The 19,545-nt window shown below is 56.1% G+C and overlaps 1 protein-coding gene across 2 annotated transcripts; it reads right to left on the bottom strand.

Annotated features, from left to right (window-relative positions):
• Positions 1–560: 560 nt before the first annotated feature.
• On the bottom strand, positions 561–19,165 carry LOC311188129 (splicing regulator ARVCF-like; the record flags this gene model as incomplete). Of its 2 annotated transcripts, XM_084259884.1 has the most annotated exons (17): positions 561–668; positions 1,218–1,303; positions 1,718–1,771; positions 2,106–2,196; positions 2,291–2,402; positions 2,486–2,684; positions 2,918–3,068; positions 3,359–3,486; positions 4,776–4,847; positions 5,783–5,800; positions 6,368–6,539; positions 6,945–7,062; positions 7,922–8,105; positions 8,704–9,203; positions 10,134–10,660; positions 10,839–10,997; positions 18,938–19,165. In XM_084259884.1, the coding sequence occupies 17 exons, from the start codon at positions 19,145–19,147 to the stop codon at positions 561–563; spliced, it is 2,889 nt and encodes a 962-aa protein (XP_084116010.1). The 2 variants fall into 2 exon arrangements, with proteins under 2 accessions (XP_084116010.1, XP_084116009.1); XM_084259883.1 differs by lacking the exon at positions 5,783–5,800 and having other exon boundaries at positions 18,938–19,147.
• Positions 19,166–19,545: the final 380 nt, after the last annotated feature.

The raw sequence follows: 19,545 nt of genomic DNA, 5'->3' as shown, positions 1-19,545 counted from the left end.
AGGTACTGCCAAGCCCTGCCGCAAGGGGGCTCCAAGTGCCACAGCAAGGTCTGCGCAGGACGGCCCAGAAGTTTCCTTCTCCCTGTGATCAGATCCCTAAGAACAGATGGCTAGGCCCGGGCCCTGAGGATGGAGAGGGTAACGCTGAGCAGAGCAGCCTGGTGGCTGGGTGGCTGCCTCCACAGTCAAGGGGGATGGAAATGGGCACAAAGGCAGCCGCTGGGGTGGGGGCTACCAATCCCAGGGTCTTGGCACCAGGGCCAAGCCAACTTGTTTGGTCCTTGGGGGTCCTATGCTTGGGGTATTTGCAAGTATAAGGGCACCCATCCCTGCTCTGGCCCTATCTCCTGGTCCCTACAGAACTGTGCCTGGGCTGGAGGTGCAGGCCAAGGAGACCCCTCCCTCTCTGACCCCGATGTGCCCTTCCCTAAGGTGGGCATCAGACCTGCTGAGCTGGAGGAGGGGTCCTGCTGGGAGAGCAGAGCATGCAGCCAGCAGAGACAAGATGCTCAAGGTCCAGAAGACAAGAAACCAATGTGAGAACGTACCAGGCATGCAAGCTAGACCCAGGAGTCAACAGGTTGAGGTTTAGTGTCCCCCACGGCGTCCACCAGCCTGACTGTGGGCCTGCTGGGCCCAGGAGGAGGAACCTTCCTGCCAAGGTCAGGCTGCAGCAGATAGGTGGTGGCAGAGAGCATTAGAGGCAAAAAAGAGCATGTTAGTTGACCTGGGGAGGGGGACACCGGTCAGTGGGATGGGGACAGAGCAGGGGTAGACACAAGGGCAGGACTGAAGGCAAAGGGTAGCTAGCCAGTGCGGCTCACACAGATGCAGAGTGACACGCAGACACAGATGGCTGTGCCTGAAGTCAAGGGATCAGCAAAGAGAAGGTGACAACTTCTGCCCTGGAAATGGGACTGCAGCAGCCTTCATCCACACACACATGCAGAGACGGGTATGCAAACTTGCTCAGGCTTCCCCCACCCTGGGCAGTGGCCTTGGTTCCATGCCACCTCCCTCCCTGTGGGTAGGAACTTGAACCATCTACATCCACAGACTGAATCTGACTTGAGGTTCCCAAGGCCAGAGGCCTTGCTCCTGGCTGTGGTTTTCGTGTCCAGTGGCCCACCCAGCCAGAACCCAGTATCTTGCCTGGCTCCTTTCCAGGAGCCACTGGACTATGTCACCAACTTGGGTACCTGCCCACAGCCACTTACTTTCAATGGTTCCTTCTCAGAAACCTCCCCTGCAGGGTCACTGCCTCGAGCCCTCCACTCCCTCCGGTCTGTGGTGGAGTATCCATCTGTGGATTGGGGGAATAAGAGGGACTCTGAAGGGCACACATGGGAAGAAGACCCCCATCTCATCATAGGGGGCCCTGCCCATCACCATCAGGGGGCCTATGCCAGCTCTTCACCGAGACCCTCCAAACCCGGTCAGAGAACAGACCTTAGGCTGGGCACCAACACTCCCTGGCTAGGCTACCCCTCATTCCATAGACACCATTCTTTTTTTAACATTTTAAAAGGACAGGTTTATTAGGAAAAGAGGAAAGAAAAAGAAAGGCACCTGCATAGGCACAAGCAGACAGAAGAGCTCCCCTGAACACCCTAAAAATAAATCTCTCATCCTACCAGCAGCTCCTTCAAAGGCCTTCCTAGCACAAAATTCAAAACCACTTGGTCATCTCAGGTCCCTGCCTCCTCCCTGCACTTACCTGGGCCCAGAGTCTCCAGGGGTATCACATCCTGGCCACTAGGTTTTTCACCATCTGCAAGGTATAAGGCAGGCGCTGGCTGCTTGCAAGCAGGAGTGGGAGTGGGGCAAGTGGACAAGTCCACGTCAACCCCTGGTGCCCTCTGTCACTAACATCTTTGCACCCTTCTACTGGGCCTCTGCCCAGTGGCCCCACTGCCCCCACCCCCAGTTTGGCACCAATGTGGACAGATGAAGACAATGGGAAACTTCTCCACAATCCTGGGGCCATCTCCTGGAAGACATCGGCCCTCCCTCCTCCACCCTCACTGGTCGTACTGTCAACAGTGTGGGTTGAGGGAGTCAGTCAAACCCGACTGATAGGTTCCCATGCCTTCCACCTCACTCACCAAGGCTCTTGTCCACCAGTGGAAGTGTGCTATCCTCAAAGCCGCCCAGACTCGCTGCTCCCTTAGGACCCTTGGTGTTAGCAGTGGCTGACTGGGGAGGCACAAAACAGACAGGGGTGAGGTCAAGGCTACTCCCTTGGGGGACCCCGCCTGCGGAGTGAAGGAGAAAAGGAAAGCAGCTATACCTGAAAGCGGGCCTTGGACCAGCCATCCCTCTGCAGGGCCCCACGCAGCTCCTTATAGCTCCACACTGTCTGTAGCACGTGGGACGCAGCCTTCGCCTCACGCACGGATTGGCTACAACCACGGCGCAGGCTCAGCATCTTGTCCACCCAACCCACCATACCACCCCATTCTCCCAGGGCCTTGGCTCCACTCACCTGGCTGCACCCAGTGCCACCAGCACAGGCACGCCTCGGGCCTGCAGGAGTGAACGGGCATTGTCCAGACTGTTGGACACAATCTCATGGATGGTGTTGAGCACCGCCACCACTGTGTCCTCCTCCAGCCGGGCACCAGGTCTGGCTGGAGCCTGTGCACTGCGCACATTCTGCACCAGCTCTGCCATGGCATAGCTCCCTGAGGAGTGGGGTCGGTGTGAGGACACGCCCCTGCCCCACCTCGGCGGGAAGTGGACAGATTCCAGCTAGGGCGATGCAGGGGCTCCCCGGTGTGCTAGGGGCTAGGTCCCGACCACATCAGGAAGGCTATGAGCTGAAGATCCCCACCAAGGCCGCCCAGTGCCCACCAGGGGAAACCCCAAGCCACCCACCCAGTTCTCCATCTGGGTTCTGCCTCACAGGCATCCTCACCAATAAGGTCCTTGTTGCGCTGGTCCAGCGATAGGTTGCGAAGGGCAATGGCAACAGCACGCACCACCTTGTCAGTCTCAGACTGCAGCAGCTCTACGAGCACTGGCAGTCCACGTTCCTTGCGTACCGTGGCACGAATGTATGTGGCCCACTGTGGCAGTGGCAGCAGTGGAGGAGTGTGCTCAGCACACGAAGTTGTCCCACACAGGCTGGACACTCCCACCCGAGCCCTGAACACTCCCTCCAGCTGCACAGGCAAAGTCCTACCCTGGCAACTCAACTCCTTCTCCACTGCGTGTCCTGAACCTCCTGGACCTTGGGGGAGGTGGTGTGTCTCCTCCTCTCCCACACCCACCTGACCACAGCCTAGGGCATGGGCAGGCACCATGTGATGCTAGGGATTCCCTCTCTGTCCCCTCCCTAGCAGACTTGGTCTCTCACCATCCAGTTGCCAGCGCTGAGGTTCTGTAGAGCACCAGCAGCAGCCTCGAGGGTGTTAAAGTTCCGGCTCTCAGTGAGGAGGGAGAGGTAGAGACGTACCACCTCAGGCTGGTACAGCAGCTCAAAGCCTGGGAACAGGGCATCCATGGTAACTCAGACCTTCCCCTCAGCCCATCTTCCTTTCACCCCCGCTCAGGGCTCCCAAGACCCAGGGCTGGGTGCGATACAGTCAGAGTATGTTTAGTATCAACAAGTTAACTCCTTATGGCCACCCCAGAGGAAAGTATTTCCATTTCACAGAGGAACAAACAGGCTCAGTGAAGAGACTGTGGGTTTTGACAAGCAGTTCCCTTGACCTTGCTGTCAAAGAAATGGAATTGGGTCGCTGGCAGTCTGAGCTTCCGGGAGGCCTGGGATGGAAGGAGATGGCAACCAGAGGTGTTGCCCTACCAACAAAACCCATGTTCCCTAGCAACAAGGTCTCCTCACAATATTATTGAGGCTGAGTTACCAGAGCTGGGCCCCTAGCAGCAGGCCCCTGCCCCTTGTCTGAGCAGGCCTACCATCCTGATCCCACTGCAGTTGAGACCCCGCCTGGCAGCAGATTGACCCCATGCTGCTCTAGGGTCAGTCTGTCCCCAACTAGGGCTTCTGCCTGCCTGGCTCTCTACATGTCCTCCCACCTGTCATCTCATCCCCCTTCCCAGTGTTCAGGCCCATGCTCTCTCCACTTCAGCTCCACAGGGCTTTTTTTAATGTTCCCCCAATACTCTAATATCCCCCCACCATTTGTATAAGCTGGTCCCTCTCGTGGTGATGCTTTCCCCTACTTTCTGCAACTGGGTCTTTCCACCCCACTTTAGGGATGAGGGCTTATAGGGTTGGCGGTGGTCTGTGCTCACCAGGATAGTCCTCTCACTCAGGCTGACTTCCACTGCTCAGTGCCCAGAACAGTGCCAGCACACAGTAGGATTTCAATGGCCATGAGGGATGAGGAGCAAGTACCACTCTATCCCCATGAGTTGTGGGTAGGGGTCTTCTGGTTCAGCCTATACTGGATCCAACTGTACCATCCTGGCTGAACCCCCTCCAGAGTGAACCTGAGCTCTTTGGCTGACAGTGGAGAACATGCCTGACTGGCTCTTACTCTTATTGTGGGACTCACTCTAATCCTCGCCCGCCTCTCATATGCCTGACTTCTATGCCTCTGCCCCCCATGCTGTCTAAATTGACCCATGCCACTGACCCTGTCTGTGAACCCTCAGTAGGTGCCCAGAGATTACACAGTCCTCTGTGGGTCCCCACACCTGTGATTCTGCTTCCCCACAAGATCCCCATGGCCCTTTGGGCCTGTTTGGTGGAACAAGCTTCACCACCTACACAATCCTGGGCTTGGACTTCAACTCTGCCTACTGACCTTTGGCAGCCTGTGTTTGCTTGGGAAGGTCCAAAGTGTCAAAGTTCCGGTCCATGTCACCATCTTTCTTCCCTAGAACAGAAGGGCAGTGAGAAGTGAGGTAGACCCTGCCAAGGGATAATTTTATGTCAGGAAGGACGGACATAGCTCTTTCCTGCCCAGATATCAAAATGTACCCCCATGTCCAGGACTGGGCACCAAGAGGCTCTAAGGACAGAGCCCCATTCTGCATTCAGGCAGGCAGATCAGCCCCAGGCAGGACAATAGTGGCAGTAGGATCTGGGGGCATCCTACTCCTGCTCCAAACACTCAGGACTCATCACTGCTGGAAGCTGCATTGTCAGCTGGAAGCTGACACACCCACCCCTACTACCATGGTCCTCTGTGGCTGCCTGGTGTGTAAACTGAGGAGACTGGGGCCGCAGGCTGAGGGGGCAGATGGATGCAGTAAAGCTGAGGGTTGAAAAGAACAGGACATGCCTGGTCACACAGCAAGGCAGGGCTGGAGCCAAGAGTCCCATTTACAGAGAAACTTGTCCTTGTCTGAAGCCAGGACTCAATCAAAGGTTCTGCTGGCTAGGAGAGGCCTCCACCCATAGTCCCAGCCCCTACAGCGGACGCACACAATACCTATCAGTCTCAGCCTACACACTTCCATGAAAGTTCATGACCTCCCCTACTTGCCTCACCCTCCCATCTCAACAAGGGAGCATATCCTCCATTGGAAGGCAGTAGAGCTCAGTTCAGATGACCTGGGACCCCTGTCCAATCTCATGGTCCCTCTGCCATACCTTACCCTATTTCATTGGAGGGGCAGCCTCTGCTCTCTGGTCCAATGAAGACAGACATATCTTAGCCCACTTGAGCTCTGCCCCAGCTCCAGGGCCAGTCCTGTTGGGCTGCCCAATCTGAAGTTACAGATGGGCACAGCCACTTGGTCTCCAACCAGTCCAGGCCTGACATTCTGCACCTGGCAGATCTGGACAGTAGGACAGACAGGGACTCACCTTGATGGAACCACTCCTCTGGGCAGCCGGAGGAAGCACAGGAGAGAGGAGATGAGCCTAAGTGGGCAGCACCCCAAGCCCTCCTGGGAAGCCACAATTTTCACTGCACATGCTGAGTTGAGCAGGCAGGACATAGAATTTTGACAGATTACTTTTGGGAGCCAAAAGTGCACAGTGCACAGACTTTATGTGCACCTGGAAGATGCTAGTGCGGGCAGAGTGAAATGCTGCCCTTGGGGCATCCAGGGCCTGCACATGCCCTGCAACATCAGAAGGTGGCACCATCTTTGACATTTTCACAACTGGGACCACAGAACTCTTCCTGGAGCTGAGACTGGATCCAGACACCATTAGGAACACCATGAGGGTTCACTCCTGTCCTTCCTTGTGGGTCCACAGTAAAAATGGGGAATGCTGGGTCTACCAGCTGGATGCCCCAGGGTTGCATGCCCTCCTAGGCTCCCTGCCTGTCTGTCCACAACTGACTGGATGTCCTCCAGCCTCTGTAACAGCCTTGGGAATAGAAAACCTTTAGCCCGGGGTGGGAGGGTCTCCTAGAGCAGAACCCCAGTCCCAACCACACACCTTTGGCCTTCTTGCCACCGAAGCAGCCGGTATCATCCCGCCTCTGGCGCTGGGAGCCCACAGCGCCACCCAGGGGCCCAGTCTCAGTCTCCTGGTACCTATCGGCCCCTGGCACCTCCTTATGCACGTGGTAGGACAGGTTCCGCATGATGCACACGCAATTCTCCACCGACTGTGAGGAGAGGAGAGCTGGTGGGGAAGGGCCACATGACCATGGAGACTGCTGACCCTCCAAGAGAAGACTGGTCAGTCAGTGTGCACCAAGGGGAGTGGGGTATAGGATGGGAGGGCCTGAGCTGGAGGCCCTCATGGATGAGACTGCCAGGGAGGAGTCAAAGGAGGGAAGGATGGAGTAACTACCACATGCAGGACCTTGCCCAGGACTCAGTTCCTGCCCGCCTTACAGGTTAGCCACTACAAGGTGGCTGTCACCCAGGGTCCTTCCCCTCTATGCCACCCAGACAACTCAGATCCTTTGGGGCCCCCTTCCTCTCCTGTCTCCCCTACCCTGTAAGGGAGACTGTGAGAGATTGCCCAGGCCTACAACCTGCAGGACCCGCCCTGCCCTGCCAGCCACCTTGTTGTCCGTATCCTTCCTGCCCACGGCTGACTGCAGGGCATGTAAGAGTGCATCCACCAGCCCTTCACACTCCCGGAGTCGCCGCCGGGCCTCTGCACCATCCGAGCTCACGTTCCTAGTGGCCAAGAGCAAGCCAGGTGACCCCTGGCTCCCTTGGGAACTACCCCCAACCCACACAGCTTCAGGATCTGTCTTCATCTGCAACATAGGCCCTAATGTTGCCCTGTTGGGCTTATGGGCAGATGTTACCAGCCTGAATACAAGGCAGGTGGACAGCAGAGGCCTGACTACTAAGACCTTAGGAGAGAGTTCAGGCCTGGCATCTCTGGGGGATGGGGAGGCATCCCTGATTACCAGCTGATTTAGAAAGGGACAAAAAGTATGTTCAGAGGTCTGAGTTGATGCACAAACAATTCTGGCCTCCCCCTGCCCCCACTCCAGTGGCACCTCTGTGCTTCGCTTTGCACTGTTGGGACCCAAAGGGCTACATTGGCATGTTCTGTGGGACAGGCAGAATTATGGGCACCCAGGACTATCTGGGGGTATCTACAGGATAAGAGTGAGGGCAGGGATCACAAGGAGATAGTATGAGGCCTCTGAACACTGGAGAAAGGGTCCTGGCCTCCCTGCCTCTGAATGCCACAGTGACAAGAGGGTACAGTCAAGCTGGGCAGAACTGGAATCCTTGGGTATCACACAAAGGGCAGCACACCTTGTCCAGAGTACCCTTAGGGGTCAACAAAGCCCCTTTAGACTCTATTCTCAAGACTTGGGGAAAAAATGTGACAAGGTTTAGAAGCTCCTAAGACTTGGGCAGCTAACTGTCTTTCATGTTACTGGGTCACAACGATGTGGCTGTCACTAAGACAGGGTCCCAATCCTGGAGGGGCAAGCCCGCAATGGGGCCTGATGCCTGCCTCCTGAGCAGGCACAGTCCACTGAACAGCCCCGAGAGCACCCAGCCCGGCCCACACCTCAAGCAGCCTGAGGTATTCTTGAAGACAGTTGTCCACTCAGCATCCCGCGGCTTAGAGTCCTCATTGGGCTCACGCTCCCAGCCCGAATGGGGCACAATGACCTCGTGGGTTAGCGTCTGTAGTCCATGGTCAATGATAACCATCTTCAGGGGCTCGTAGGATGACAGGTTCCAAAGTGTGCCTATGGGATGCACCAATGACTCATGCTAACCATGAGCATGACCCTTCCCACCTCCCCACAACGCTGCTCAGTAGATGCCCAGTCTCTATCATGCCACAGCTGGCACCAGAAGTGACAAAGGTCATGGGAGATCCTAAACACCTGGCCCGGCTTGGGACACCCAGTTAGCAGCTCCAGGTGGTCCACAGGGGCTGGCAGGCAGCCTGGGAATGGACACATGGGTGCCATCTCCCCCACCCCCATCTTAGTCACCTGGGTGGGTGGGACTAATGCCTCTGCGGCCACGGGACCACTCTGATGGTCATGTGACTAGGGTCCCACTAGGTGCAATCTCCACTAATGCACGGTGAGGGTAGTGTGGAGCCAAAGTGGCAAGATGAGGGCAGGTAGGGAGGAGGCCGGCCTGAGGGTCCCAGTGCTAGTCCTACCTGCAGCAGCAATGTCTAGAAGTAGAGACTGGGGACCAGTTAAAGCAGCTGAAACTCCTGAATAACAGGGTGCTTTCCCTGGCCGAAAGACCCATGGTGCATACCAACCCCCAGGCCAAGCTTGCTCTTCTCTCTTCCCAGGGAATGGAAGGCAGCCAGGAGTCACTCACCAGTGACTAGCTCTCGAACCTCATTGTCCCGGGCAGCCCGCAGCAGGCGCACCAGGGCAGGCACACCACCACAGTCCCGGATGGCAGCTTTGTTGTCGGTGTCCCGGCCATAGGAGAGGTTCCGCAGTGCCCCACAGGCCCTGCGCCGCACTTCTGCCCTGGGGTGGTCCAGTAGAGCCACAAGCAGTGGCAGCCCCCGTAGCTGCCGCACACGCTTCTTGATGCCCTCATTCTCAAAGCACAAGTGCTGCAGGTAGGCAGCTGCATTGGCCTTCACAGGGTCCACAGGGTGCCGCAGCATAGCCAGTACTTCTGGCAGCTCAGGGTCTCGCCAGCGTGGCTCCTTGCGGGCACTGTCGACAGAGGGTGAACGCCGCACCACCCGCTCCAGGCTACCCAAGCTGCCTCGTTCTGGCTGGGCCAGGGGTGCTGTCACAGCTGGGAACGGGGGTCGTTCCTCCATCAGCTCACCACTATCATCTGCCACATCGTCATAAGCCCTGTGCAGGTGAGTGGGGCAGATGAACGTCTTCACAGAGGCCACTCGCTTTGCCTCCAAGCTACCCCATCACACCAGGGGACTGTGAACCCAGAGGGCAAGGCTGGGCCTAGAGCATTAATCTCTTGACCCTACACATGGAGTGAGTACTGAGAGTCACACCTAGTCAGGCAAGAACTGACTCAGGGCCAAACCCTAGCCAGTAGTCGTCAGAGCATGTATCCCTCCAAAACAGAGTCCACTCACTCCAGTCACCAGGCAGCATTCCTCCCAACTCTGAACTAAACGCATTTCTACAAAGTATTTGTTCATGACTGGGGACCCACCTTCCCAGGAAGCCTACCAGTGGGGTCATCTAAGGGGCAGTCACACCATCAGGGTGAGTTGACCTGGTAAACTGTCACCATCACACTGGCTTCCCAGGGGAGGGGTTGAGGCTAGGATAGGATAGGTGTCTCACACTGGTCACAGTGCAATCCAGACTCAGGCTGTGATTATGTTGCCTTGCTGCATAAAGAAACTGACAGCAGGGGAAACAGAACAAGAGAGTAGGCTTGGAAAGACAAGGGGACCTGGATTCTGGTTGCTTCTGTGTATAAGGGATACTAAAGCTTGGAGAGAATATGAAGTTTCACACTCAGAAACATACCCTGAGCCTCTTGTATTCAAGTCTTCATGGCCATCTAGCTGGCACAGGGGCAGTGCACTGTCACCAACTTCTCATGCCCAGATCCCCTGCAACTTTCATCACCCCAGGGCCTGCCCTTGCTTCAGTCCTTGAAATAAGGTGAGGCCAATTCAAACTAAGCTGTGTGTGACTAGCTCCACCTACTAGGAGCTCTACTCCCTGTGGAGCACAACTCTGTGGTACCCCCACTCTGAAGAGTGGAAGGGAGACTTCCTGAACGTGGTGTGGGCACAGGAAGCTCACCTGGTGCGAAAGCCTCGTCCACAGTCAAGCATCTTCCGGGCAGTAATGCCGTAGTCAGGCTCCAGTTCTGGGCCACCCTCTTCATCAGCAGTCAGGCTTCGAGTGTCATCTTCCAGGCCATACGGCTCTGCCTGGAAGTGCTCAGGCTGAGAGCGGCCAGCCAGAGTCACTGGCTCAGGGCCCACTGGAAATGTCTCACGGCGCCCAGGCAGTGTGAAGCAGCCATCACTGGGACCTGAGCCAAGGGGGCCACCACGTGGAGGTCGCACACCCAGCCCACGGGACAGGCTGCCATAGCTGGGGACTTCATGGGGCTCAGGCCCATCAGGAAAGCTGCTCCCACTGCTGAGGTAGGCACGGGATAGTGTGGCTGCTGGGCCACCCCCACGCAACAGGAAGTGCCGGTCCAGGGGGCCGTCAGGGTAGGGGCCTAGCGGGGGTCCACCATCCAAGAGTGGAAGGCCATCTGGGCCCACAGGTACCTGGCGCACAGTTCGTGTGGTCACTGTCTTGACTGTCTTGGTGACCTGGCAGATAAGCAGGCAGTTGATAGGTTGGACAGCCTGAGAGGCCCAGACATGGCCCGAGCAGGGCCAAAGTGGTCTTGGTTTTCCACCCAAACAATGGGTGGACCCTAGGAGAGAGGACATGCACACACTCTGCAACCACATAGTCTATCTACCCACCTCTTAGGCCCAGCCATACCTTGGTCTCCGTGCGCCGGGTAGTGCCATCTTCTGAGGTAACAATGGATACGTGGGAGGTAGGTGTGCCAGGGTCCTCCTCCACTGTCACTGTTTCCTCCAGCACCTCAGGTGCCTCTGGCATTGTAACAAGAGAAGCCTGGCTTCCCCGGCTCTGCTCCTGGGCAAGGGGGGCAAGTGTCATTGGGAGAACCCACTGTTCATCCTGCCCTGCAGTTCAGATGCCCCAGTTGGCCTGGATGCCAGGAGTTCATTTTCCCTGCCCCTGGAACCCACCAACCCCAGGACCTTTCTCTGCCCAAGCTGGTAAGGACAGTAGGACATTCCTGCCTCAATACCAAAGGTTCACAGTACCCTATTATCCTATCCAAAGGCCTCCTTGGGCTGAGATGGCAGATATGGCCCCAGACCCCAGTGGTATAATCTTGGGCAGCCCCATCTGAGTTGTGAGGTCAGGCTCCCAAGGAAGCCTGGGTAAGACATATAGGATCCTTTTTGACATGACTTGCCACCTCTGAATGGGCCTCCCATTGTTGTGGGCCTCCTCCCTGTCCTACCCAAAAACCTGGAGTGTAGAGGTTTGGCAGCAGCAGTTTCATCACTGCTCACCAACTCCTGTGGTTGTGTCCAGGCTCCCACCATCCCCAAGGCCAGCAAGACAGAAATACCCATTTCCCAGCATGTTCTGTGCATTCAGAAAGCCAAAATACCCTTGCTCCTTCTGACCCAAACACTCTTGCAATGTTGAATGGACAATGGCCTGGCCCTGTCTCACTAAAAGACACTGAGTATCATATCAGATCCCAGTGAATGTAGATCCTAAGGATCCCAGTGAATGTAGAATGGAGCCTAGCTAGTCTTTAGCAGAAACCCTAGTACCACTCCCTGAACAAACCCCAAGTCTCACCTCATTCTTAGCCTGCCGCCCCCTTGCCATCATACACAGGGAATAACAATGGTAGAACTGTGGGTAAGATGGACACAGAAAGAGGACCTCGAAAGGCCTATATGCCTTTGGCCAAACCTTCCAGTGAGGAATCTGAGGCTCAGAGGACCACCCAGGCCACAGCAGAGCTAAGCGAGAACTCTTGGTCCTATGACCATAAGGTTCCAGGGATCAGCATCTGGCCAGGGACTGAAACTCAAGCTTTGGTAGTTGGACAAGTGAAGAGCACATTCCTAGGTGGCCAAAGTCAAGTCAGCAGGAAAACAGAAGCTTTTGCAGAAAGGGCCCCATGCCCTGGCCCCAGCCTTTGAGGCCTGCACAGACATAGCTGAAACCTGGACAAGACTAATAGCTCACATGCACATCCACATCCACCTGGCTCCTAAAGCCCACTGAGCTCCCAGCCCTGGGCTGTGGAGGTGTGCAAGGGAAGCTGCGCAAAGCTGCCCTCAGGGCCTGCCTCAAAAGGTTGGGTTCTGTCCTGAAGGAACACCTGCCCTCTACTTAACTGTAAGCAATATTGAGGTTCTGGGCCCCTGTGACTTCTTCAAGGGGTCCAGGAAAAGGTCTTGCATACCTCTGTCTACGGTAAGAAGAGATCACAGAATGCACCCTTCCTTCCCCAGAAGCAAGGTCTCAGAGGACCATATATGATTTTACAAAGTGAGAAAATAAGGCCTAACAGAGTGAAAAAAATTTACCCAGAACCTCAGTAACTGCTAACAGAATTCCAGGCATCCACAAAAAAGGCAGTTTTGCAAAGTCTTAATCACACCTAACCCTTCATGGGCCACAGCCTTAGCTGTGGATGGAATGTCTGTTGGTGACATGACTAGGAATGAAAAACACTATTCCAGGAAAAGAGAAATAACATGCTAGTGGGCTCTCTGGGCTCGTCCCCTAGGGCACTGGGAGCTGGGACAGCCTGAACAGAATAAAGTTCAGAGACAACCTGTCACCACTGGGGTCTCAGCTGTCTCATCTGTATTTGGCAACTGTGGGAGCATATGTGTGGCCGGCAGTGAGCAATCTGTTGAGCTCCAGGGGGCCAGTCAGAGCTGGGAGGAGTGAGGGGAACACTCTGCTAGCTGCAAGTGTGGAGGCAGGGCAAGGAAGCAAGACTTGCATGAGGGAACCAGGACATTGCCCAAAACACTGTCAGCCAGATATGGTTCCTTAGTTGGTTTGCATACATTAACACTTTCAGAGAAAAGTACCCTCACTAGCTAGACAGTGAGGGCAGGGGAAGTACTTCTCAACTTCAATGCCACTCTGTAGCTCTGCTGATTATTCTCATTCTACCCTGCTGAGTCAGGAAAGTGGGAGCCCAAAAGAGCTAGGGCCTCCCAATAAAGCCTGACTACCCTGCAGAGGTACCCATTAACACCCAGCCCAAGCAAACCGGTTGCAGGATCCTGAGGCCCCAAGAGCCCCTGCTGGCAAATGACCTCAGGGAGCTAAAAACTGAGAGATGACTTCACCAGGGTAGGAAGGCAGGCAGGCAGGAGTGTGAGTCAGCTGGTGATCACTAGAAGGCCTGGCCTTTTACACATGCCTGGGCCTGGACACACAGGTGGTGCATGTACCTGGTCCCCCTGACAAGAATGTGTGCATGAGCATGCTTGAACACCGAGCCTGGCCCAAGCCATAGGATCAAGCATGTCAGTCTGTCTCTCTCCTGGTAACTACCAGGTGCCCACTATCCCACCCACATCCCTCTCACCTCCTCCTGTCTTCCCCATGTGCACAGAACCCCCTCAACCACCTACCCAAGTGTCTGCAATGGGAGTTTCAGAGCTAGCAGCAGATGAGGAACTGGTCTAGATCATGAAGAGATGCAAGGCTGACTTGTGGCTCAAATCTCTGCAACATCTTTGGGTTGGGGATGTGGGATCACAGGCTGTGACCAGCACACAGATGATGCTCAACTGAAACAGCTGTTCAAGGTGCTTGAATCCTCGTCTGGTCTCAAACATCTGCCTAAAGATCCCATGTTCCATGCCTATCAGTCTAGCCCACCCACAGGAGCTCCTGGCCCTGCAGCACCTGCCTTCCCCACAACCGTACACACACCACCCCATACATCCTTCCCAACCTCCAAAATCCTGCCAAACCTGTTAGCTGTCTCTTGTTATCCTTCCCAGGCCCTGGATTCATCCTTGTGCCCTTCTTCTGGGACCACTGACTGCCCCAGTCTCCCATCACCTATCTCCAGGGCCCAAATCCATCCAAAGCCTACCTGGGTCCTAGGAATGGTCCCCATGCCTAGCCTAGAACAAGTTGCTAAGTCTGGGGTTTGCTAATAAGATCCCTTGAACTTATAGCAGAGTTCTGGCCCCGTACTCTGAACTGGGGACTGGAGTGGCCTGTACCCCAGAAAGGTGGACACAACCATATGCTACTGCTGTCAAGGGGGTTCCTGGAGACAGAGCTCCAGGAACAGTAGGAAGGCCCTGGGCCCTATCACATACTTAGGGCCTGGCTTCCTCGAATGGAAATGGAAAGAACACAGGGTGTAAAAACCATGGGACAGGGAAAATAGTGCGAGACTCACCTTTGGGCCAGCGAGGGGCATGGGGAACAATGAACAGAAGGCCACCGCTTGGTCAAAAGCCCACACAACCCCTGGGGTACATGTGATAATAGTCAGAAAAAAACAAGTTATAATACGGACAGGGGGAAGAGCTAGGGTTTCTACTTGCACTGTCTGGATTTGATAGATGAGCACCTGGAGTCTGTATCATGAACACTACAAGTACCTCAGCTTGTCTACAGCCCTGGGAGCACACACAGAGGATGGGTTAAGGTAGGATTCCCATACCTGACTCCCACAACCCTGGGTTCAGGCCCTCAAGAGGGCAGGTGGCTGCCACTAGACAAATGATTGGAAGAGTTAGCAGAGCACCAACCACCCCACCCACTGTGGCCATCCAGATGGAATCCAGACCAAGCCAGGCTGGCATCTCTTACTAGGGAACAAATCCCTGGCTACCAGGGATGCATTCTCCCTTGGTACCCATGCCTCTGCCCAGCCCTGGTGGAACAGGGGCTCACCCCTCTGCAACAGCAGTCCACCTGCCAGGGTGTAGCCCCACACTGACTGGGCAAGTGGCCAAGGGATAGTGAGTGCTTAGCAGCTAAGAGAACAAACTTGTGGGAGAAACAGGACTGTCACCCATTCTGGCTTCCCAAAGTCAAGCCCACATCCATTAACAATACTACCAGCCAATTCTACCCAGGTCCCAGCATCTGGCTCCTCCATCTTTGGGGCAGTTAATAGCCAAATCTTGGCTGAGTAGGGGACACACAGCAGGCAGGGACCAGGTAGTCAGGATAGGCATGTGTGGGGAAGGCATAACTCAGCCACAAGGGGTTGCTCCTCCGCTCAGTTTACTTAACTGTTACTACAAAGGCTCCCCCTCTGAATAAGAGAGGGTGACCCACATGCCTTTCCCCCCAACCTCCAGTACTATGTGGTGGAATACTGGGGTTTTCCTGAGACACCGCTGCCCCCGCCCCCACCCAGCTTCCCGCACTGTGGGCAGGGCGTTCTCCAGCCCTCCCCTTATGTGCATTGCCGGGACAGACAAGGATTCCCATAAAGCTCTGGAGAGGAAGCTGCTTGCAGGTCCCCAGAGTCAGAGGCCGCGCTGGGAGTATTGGAGGAAGGGGAAGCCCAGCGAGCTCACAGGGAACAGGAGCCCTAGCTGAGCTTCCTTCTCCAGACTCGGCCTCCCTCCAGCAGAGAGGGGATGCTCAGGGAGGCCCTCGCCTCCACCAGTCCAGACACCTGTCCTGTGCGCTGGCCAGGGGTTGTGCCTACCAAGGTCCTGGCCCTGCTCCCCGTCCTGTGCAGGGTGGCACCCCCAGTGGGCCCAGGGCCCAACCCCCGGCTAGGGGATCCAGAGACCCAGCAGCCCCGCCCGGAGTCTTGCACAACCCCAGAGCAGTGCGCTGTTCAGTCCATCCACCCGCGCAGACAATAGCCGCCTCCAGCCTGCGGCTCCACAGAACAAAAGCAGGTCCTCCCGGGGAAGGCTGGTGCCCCGCCCTCCGCGGCAGGGCCCCCTTCTGTGCCCCCCTGCCCGGGACCAAGTTCCCTCCAACCTGTTTGAGTTCGGCCGGCATCAGGCCGGCTCGGTCTGGGGGAAGGGGGGCGCGGGGAAGCGACGGCGACGGCTGGACCGAGCTGGGTTCTGGCACCTCAGCCACTCCGGCTCAGGCGCAGCGGACTCACACCCGCGGGGGCGGATCTGGCGGCGGTCACAGCGAGCAGCCAATCGGGCGGGGCCGCGCCCAAGCGGGGCGGGACGGGCACCCGATGGGGCGGAGTCGGGGTCGCCCCTACCTCTTCTGCAGTGAGTCCAGGGTTCAAACTCCAGCCCGTGCAGGGATGACTCTGAAAGTCCTCCTTTCCAGGCCTCTGTGCCCAGTGGAAAAGCTCACACACCTCCTCCCCTGTAGATCTGAGGAAACTGAGTTCTGATGGAGCAGGGGCCAGTTAGGTTCCCTGGCACCAGCTGCTCATCCTAGCTGCTTGCTGTGAGATGGGGGCCTATGAGGCAGTCACCACCAAGGCAGCACTACAAGATTGCCCATTCCTTATCCCAGGCCCCACCCACCCTGAGCATGACACCCCAAAGAGAGCAAAGTGATGATCTTGCTGACCCTGGCTAGCCACAATCCCACAGGCTCAGAGAAGCAGCTATGTCAGCCTGGAGGACCCCAAAAGTGACCACCCCCATGCCTTCATATCCTCATTTGCTAGTGTGTGGTCCACACATATAGCCCACCGTGGTACACAGTTGGAGCTGAAGATGTGTCTTCAGAGATCCTGTAGCCCCCACCATTGGGCCTGAGGTGGGTCTCACAGTGCACAGAAGGCAGGGACTGAGGTGGGGTGGGTCTGAGTTTGAGGACCATCTCTACTGTCCCCTGGATCCCAGGGTGAGGGCTGGCATTCCCAAAGGCCCCTGGAGAGGAGTGAAACAACACAGCTGAGCCACATGGGCCAGCTGGGCCATTTATGTACATGGAGTGTGTAGAGCCAGAGTTATCTACACAGAGCTCACTGGGGACCTGACAAATGGCCCTGCACTGACCCACTGTGTCTTGAGTTCTACCCATCAACACAGAGGCCCAGGGACCTCCTCATCATAGCATGTCAGCCGATTAAGTGGTGGGGGTGGGGGTGCATAATTGTTGGGTGACTCTGGCCTAAAAGCCCAGGAGGCTGAGCTGGCCTCAGACCCTCTCTCCTCCATGCTTTCGGTTTACTGGGAATTGGGGGGTGCAGGGAGTCAGAGTGTCTTGTTAATAAGGGTTAGTCCTACCAGGGTACACTCCTCCACAGCCCATGCTGGCAGCTTGGTGTGAAGATGCAGTCCCATAATGGGAAGTCTAGCTCTGCTTGAGGGCAAGGGCTGGGCTGGGCTGGGGCAACCTCTTGGGTCATTCCCCAGCAAGGCAAGATTCAGTGACACTTACATCATGAACAAGGATACTGGGTTCCAAGGTAGACTTCCAAGGAGATTCAGTGGGTAGGGCAAGAGAAGAAGCCTGGACCACCTGCCTCCTTCTCCCCAGGCTCCAGTCAGAAAACTGAGGCTCTGCTGGGCCACTCTGGCTCTACAACACCCCATGTACATAAACGACACAGCCGGCCCATGTGGCCCAGCTGTGTTGTTTCACTCCTCTCCAGGGGCCTTTGGGAGTGCCAGCCCTCACCCTGGGATCCAGGGGACAGTAGAGATGGTCCTCAAACTCAGACCCACCCCACCTCAGTCCCTGCCTTCTGTGCACTGTGAGACCCACCTCAGGCCCAATGGTGGGGGCTGCTGGTGGGTGCAGGACCTCTGAAGACACATCTTCAGCTCCAACAGTGTACCACAGTGGGCTATATGTGTGGACCACACACTAGCAAATGAGGATATGAAGGTATGGGGGTGGTCACTTTTGGGGTCCTCCAGGCTGACATAGCTGCTTCTCTGAGCCTGTGGGATTGTGGCTAGCCAGGGTCAGCAAGATCATCACTTTGCTCTCTTTCTCTCCAGACACAGGTGTCAGGCTGCCCCAAGCTGCCACCACATATGTGCTAGCCAGTAGGTAGCCTGTCTGGTTCCTGGGAGCTAGAGTTCAACAAGACCTAAGAAGGGAGGGTGTGCCTATAGTGGGGATGACACTGGGATGGGGGCCATCTGTAAGATTAAGGAGGGCAACACTACCCCCTGCCTAGGGACCTAAGCCAGAGGAACAAAGAATGCTTGGGTTACTCTGTGGAATCCAGAGGTCTCAGCGGGCGTTGAGTCCCCAGGCCTGAGTCTGGTAGTGTGGAGGGGTAACTGTAGGAGGCCTGCAGGACAGACCCCTATCCAAAAGCCCTCCCCTTCCTGTGGCTCCTAGGATAGCTCTGCCCTGGCTATCCCCTACCCTGTGCCTCAGTCAATAACTGAAAATGCAATAATCCCACCAACTCCAGGCCTCCCAGGTTTCCTCATTCTGTCAAACCATGAGCCAGGTGCTCTTGTCACCCTGTGAGCAGGCTAGTCACTAGGGTAATTATTAGTTGGGAGTGGAGGGGATCAGGTGATCTGACTCCTATGTACATGCTCCAACTTTAGAGTTCTCAGAGCCTATTCACAGGGCAGGTAGGACTCCACACCTCCTGGAGCTGAGTAGGAACCTGAGCCCAGGTTAGGGCAATGGCCAATAGGAAAATTGAAACTCCCAAGTCACCCTCTAAGCTGCAAGCAGAGCCTGGGGCCTTACTCAACCCTTCTTCTGGGACTACCCCTCTAGCATATTAAGACTACCACCATGCCAGGAAGACTCCAGGGCAGGCACAATCCTCAGTGTCTCAAGGCTGACGGCTGAACTGCCCAGAACAGACCCTGTCCAGCTCCCTAGGTCCTGAGGGCTCACTCAGCTGGGGAGGGTACTGTTCTGAGGTCAAGCTATGTCCCACCCATTCATCATGTGGTGCCCTGGAACCAAATGAGACATCCAATTCCCTTGGTATCCCACTTTCTTTCCCTCCCCAGAGGCCCAGAAAGTCTCATAGTAAGCCACTGAATGCTGGCTTGTGATCCACTAGGGCCCCTTGATTGTTTCCCCAGTTGGCCATTTTCATGTTTTCTGAGTCACTGGGCTGTTACCTGCAGGACCAGCTGTTGCCAGGCTATTGGCAGGGGTTGCCCACTGCCCATGCCACCAGTGCCCACACCAGGTTGCTGGGCTCGCTCCAGCTGTAGGACAACATGGCGTCGCTCCTGCTCCAGCGCCCTTGTCAGCCGCTCAAAGCGGGCCTCCTGCTCCTTCACTGAGGCCAAGATACTCGCAGCTGAGTGCATGTTGCAGTCCTCCATGACTGGGATGCTTGCTGGCTGCAGGCAAAGCAGAGCAAGGTCAGAGTGGAGCCAGTGCAATTGCATGGTGAGGCCATAATGGGCCACCAGCCCGCCCCACTCAGAGATGATACAACTCACTCCCAGACAGAAGCATACAGGTCTCTGGAGAGAAGCTGCATTGATTAAATTCTAAATTAAAAGCCATTAATTCAAGGCTGGCCGGAAGCAGCTGGTTCCCTGTAGGGGGACCTGGGGCTCTGGGGCTCTGACCTAGGTTCCTCTGCTTCCTGCTGAACCCAGCAGAACCATAGACTGTAGTTATCCCAGAGCCCACTGGGAAGAAAAGGGAAGGGCAGAAAAAGTTGGTGTGACTAGCACTGACCTCCCAGGCCCTCTGCTGCTCACAACACAAGCCA

Source organism: Talpa europaea (genome assembly GCF_964194135.1).
Source record: "Talpa europaea genome assembly, contig: HAP1_SCAFFOLD_296, whole genome shotgun sequence".
Taxonomy (NCBI): Eukaryota; Metazoa; Chordata; class Mammalia; order Eulipotyphla; family Talpidae; genus Talpa; species Talpa europaea.
This window is presented reverse-complemented; position numbering and strand designations above follow the sequence as displayed.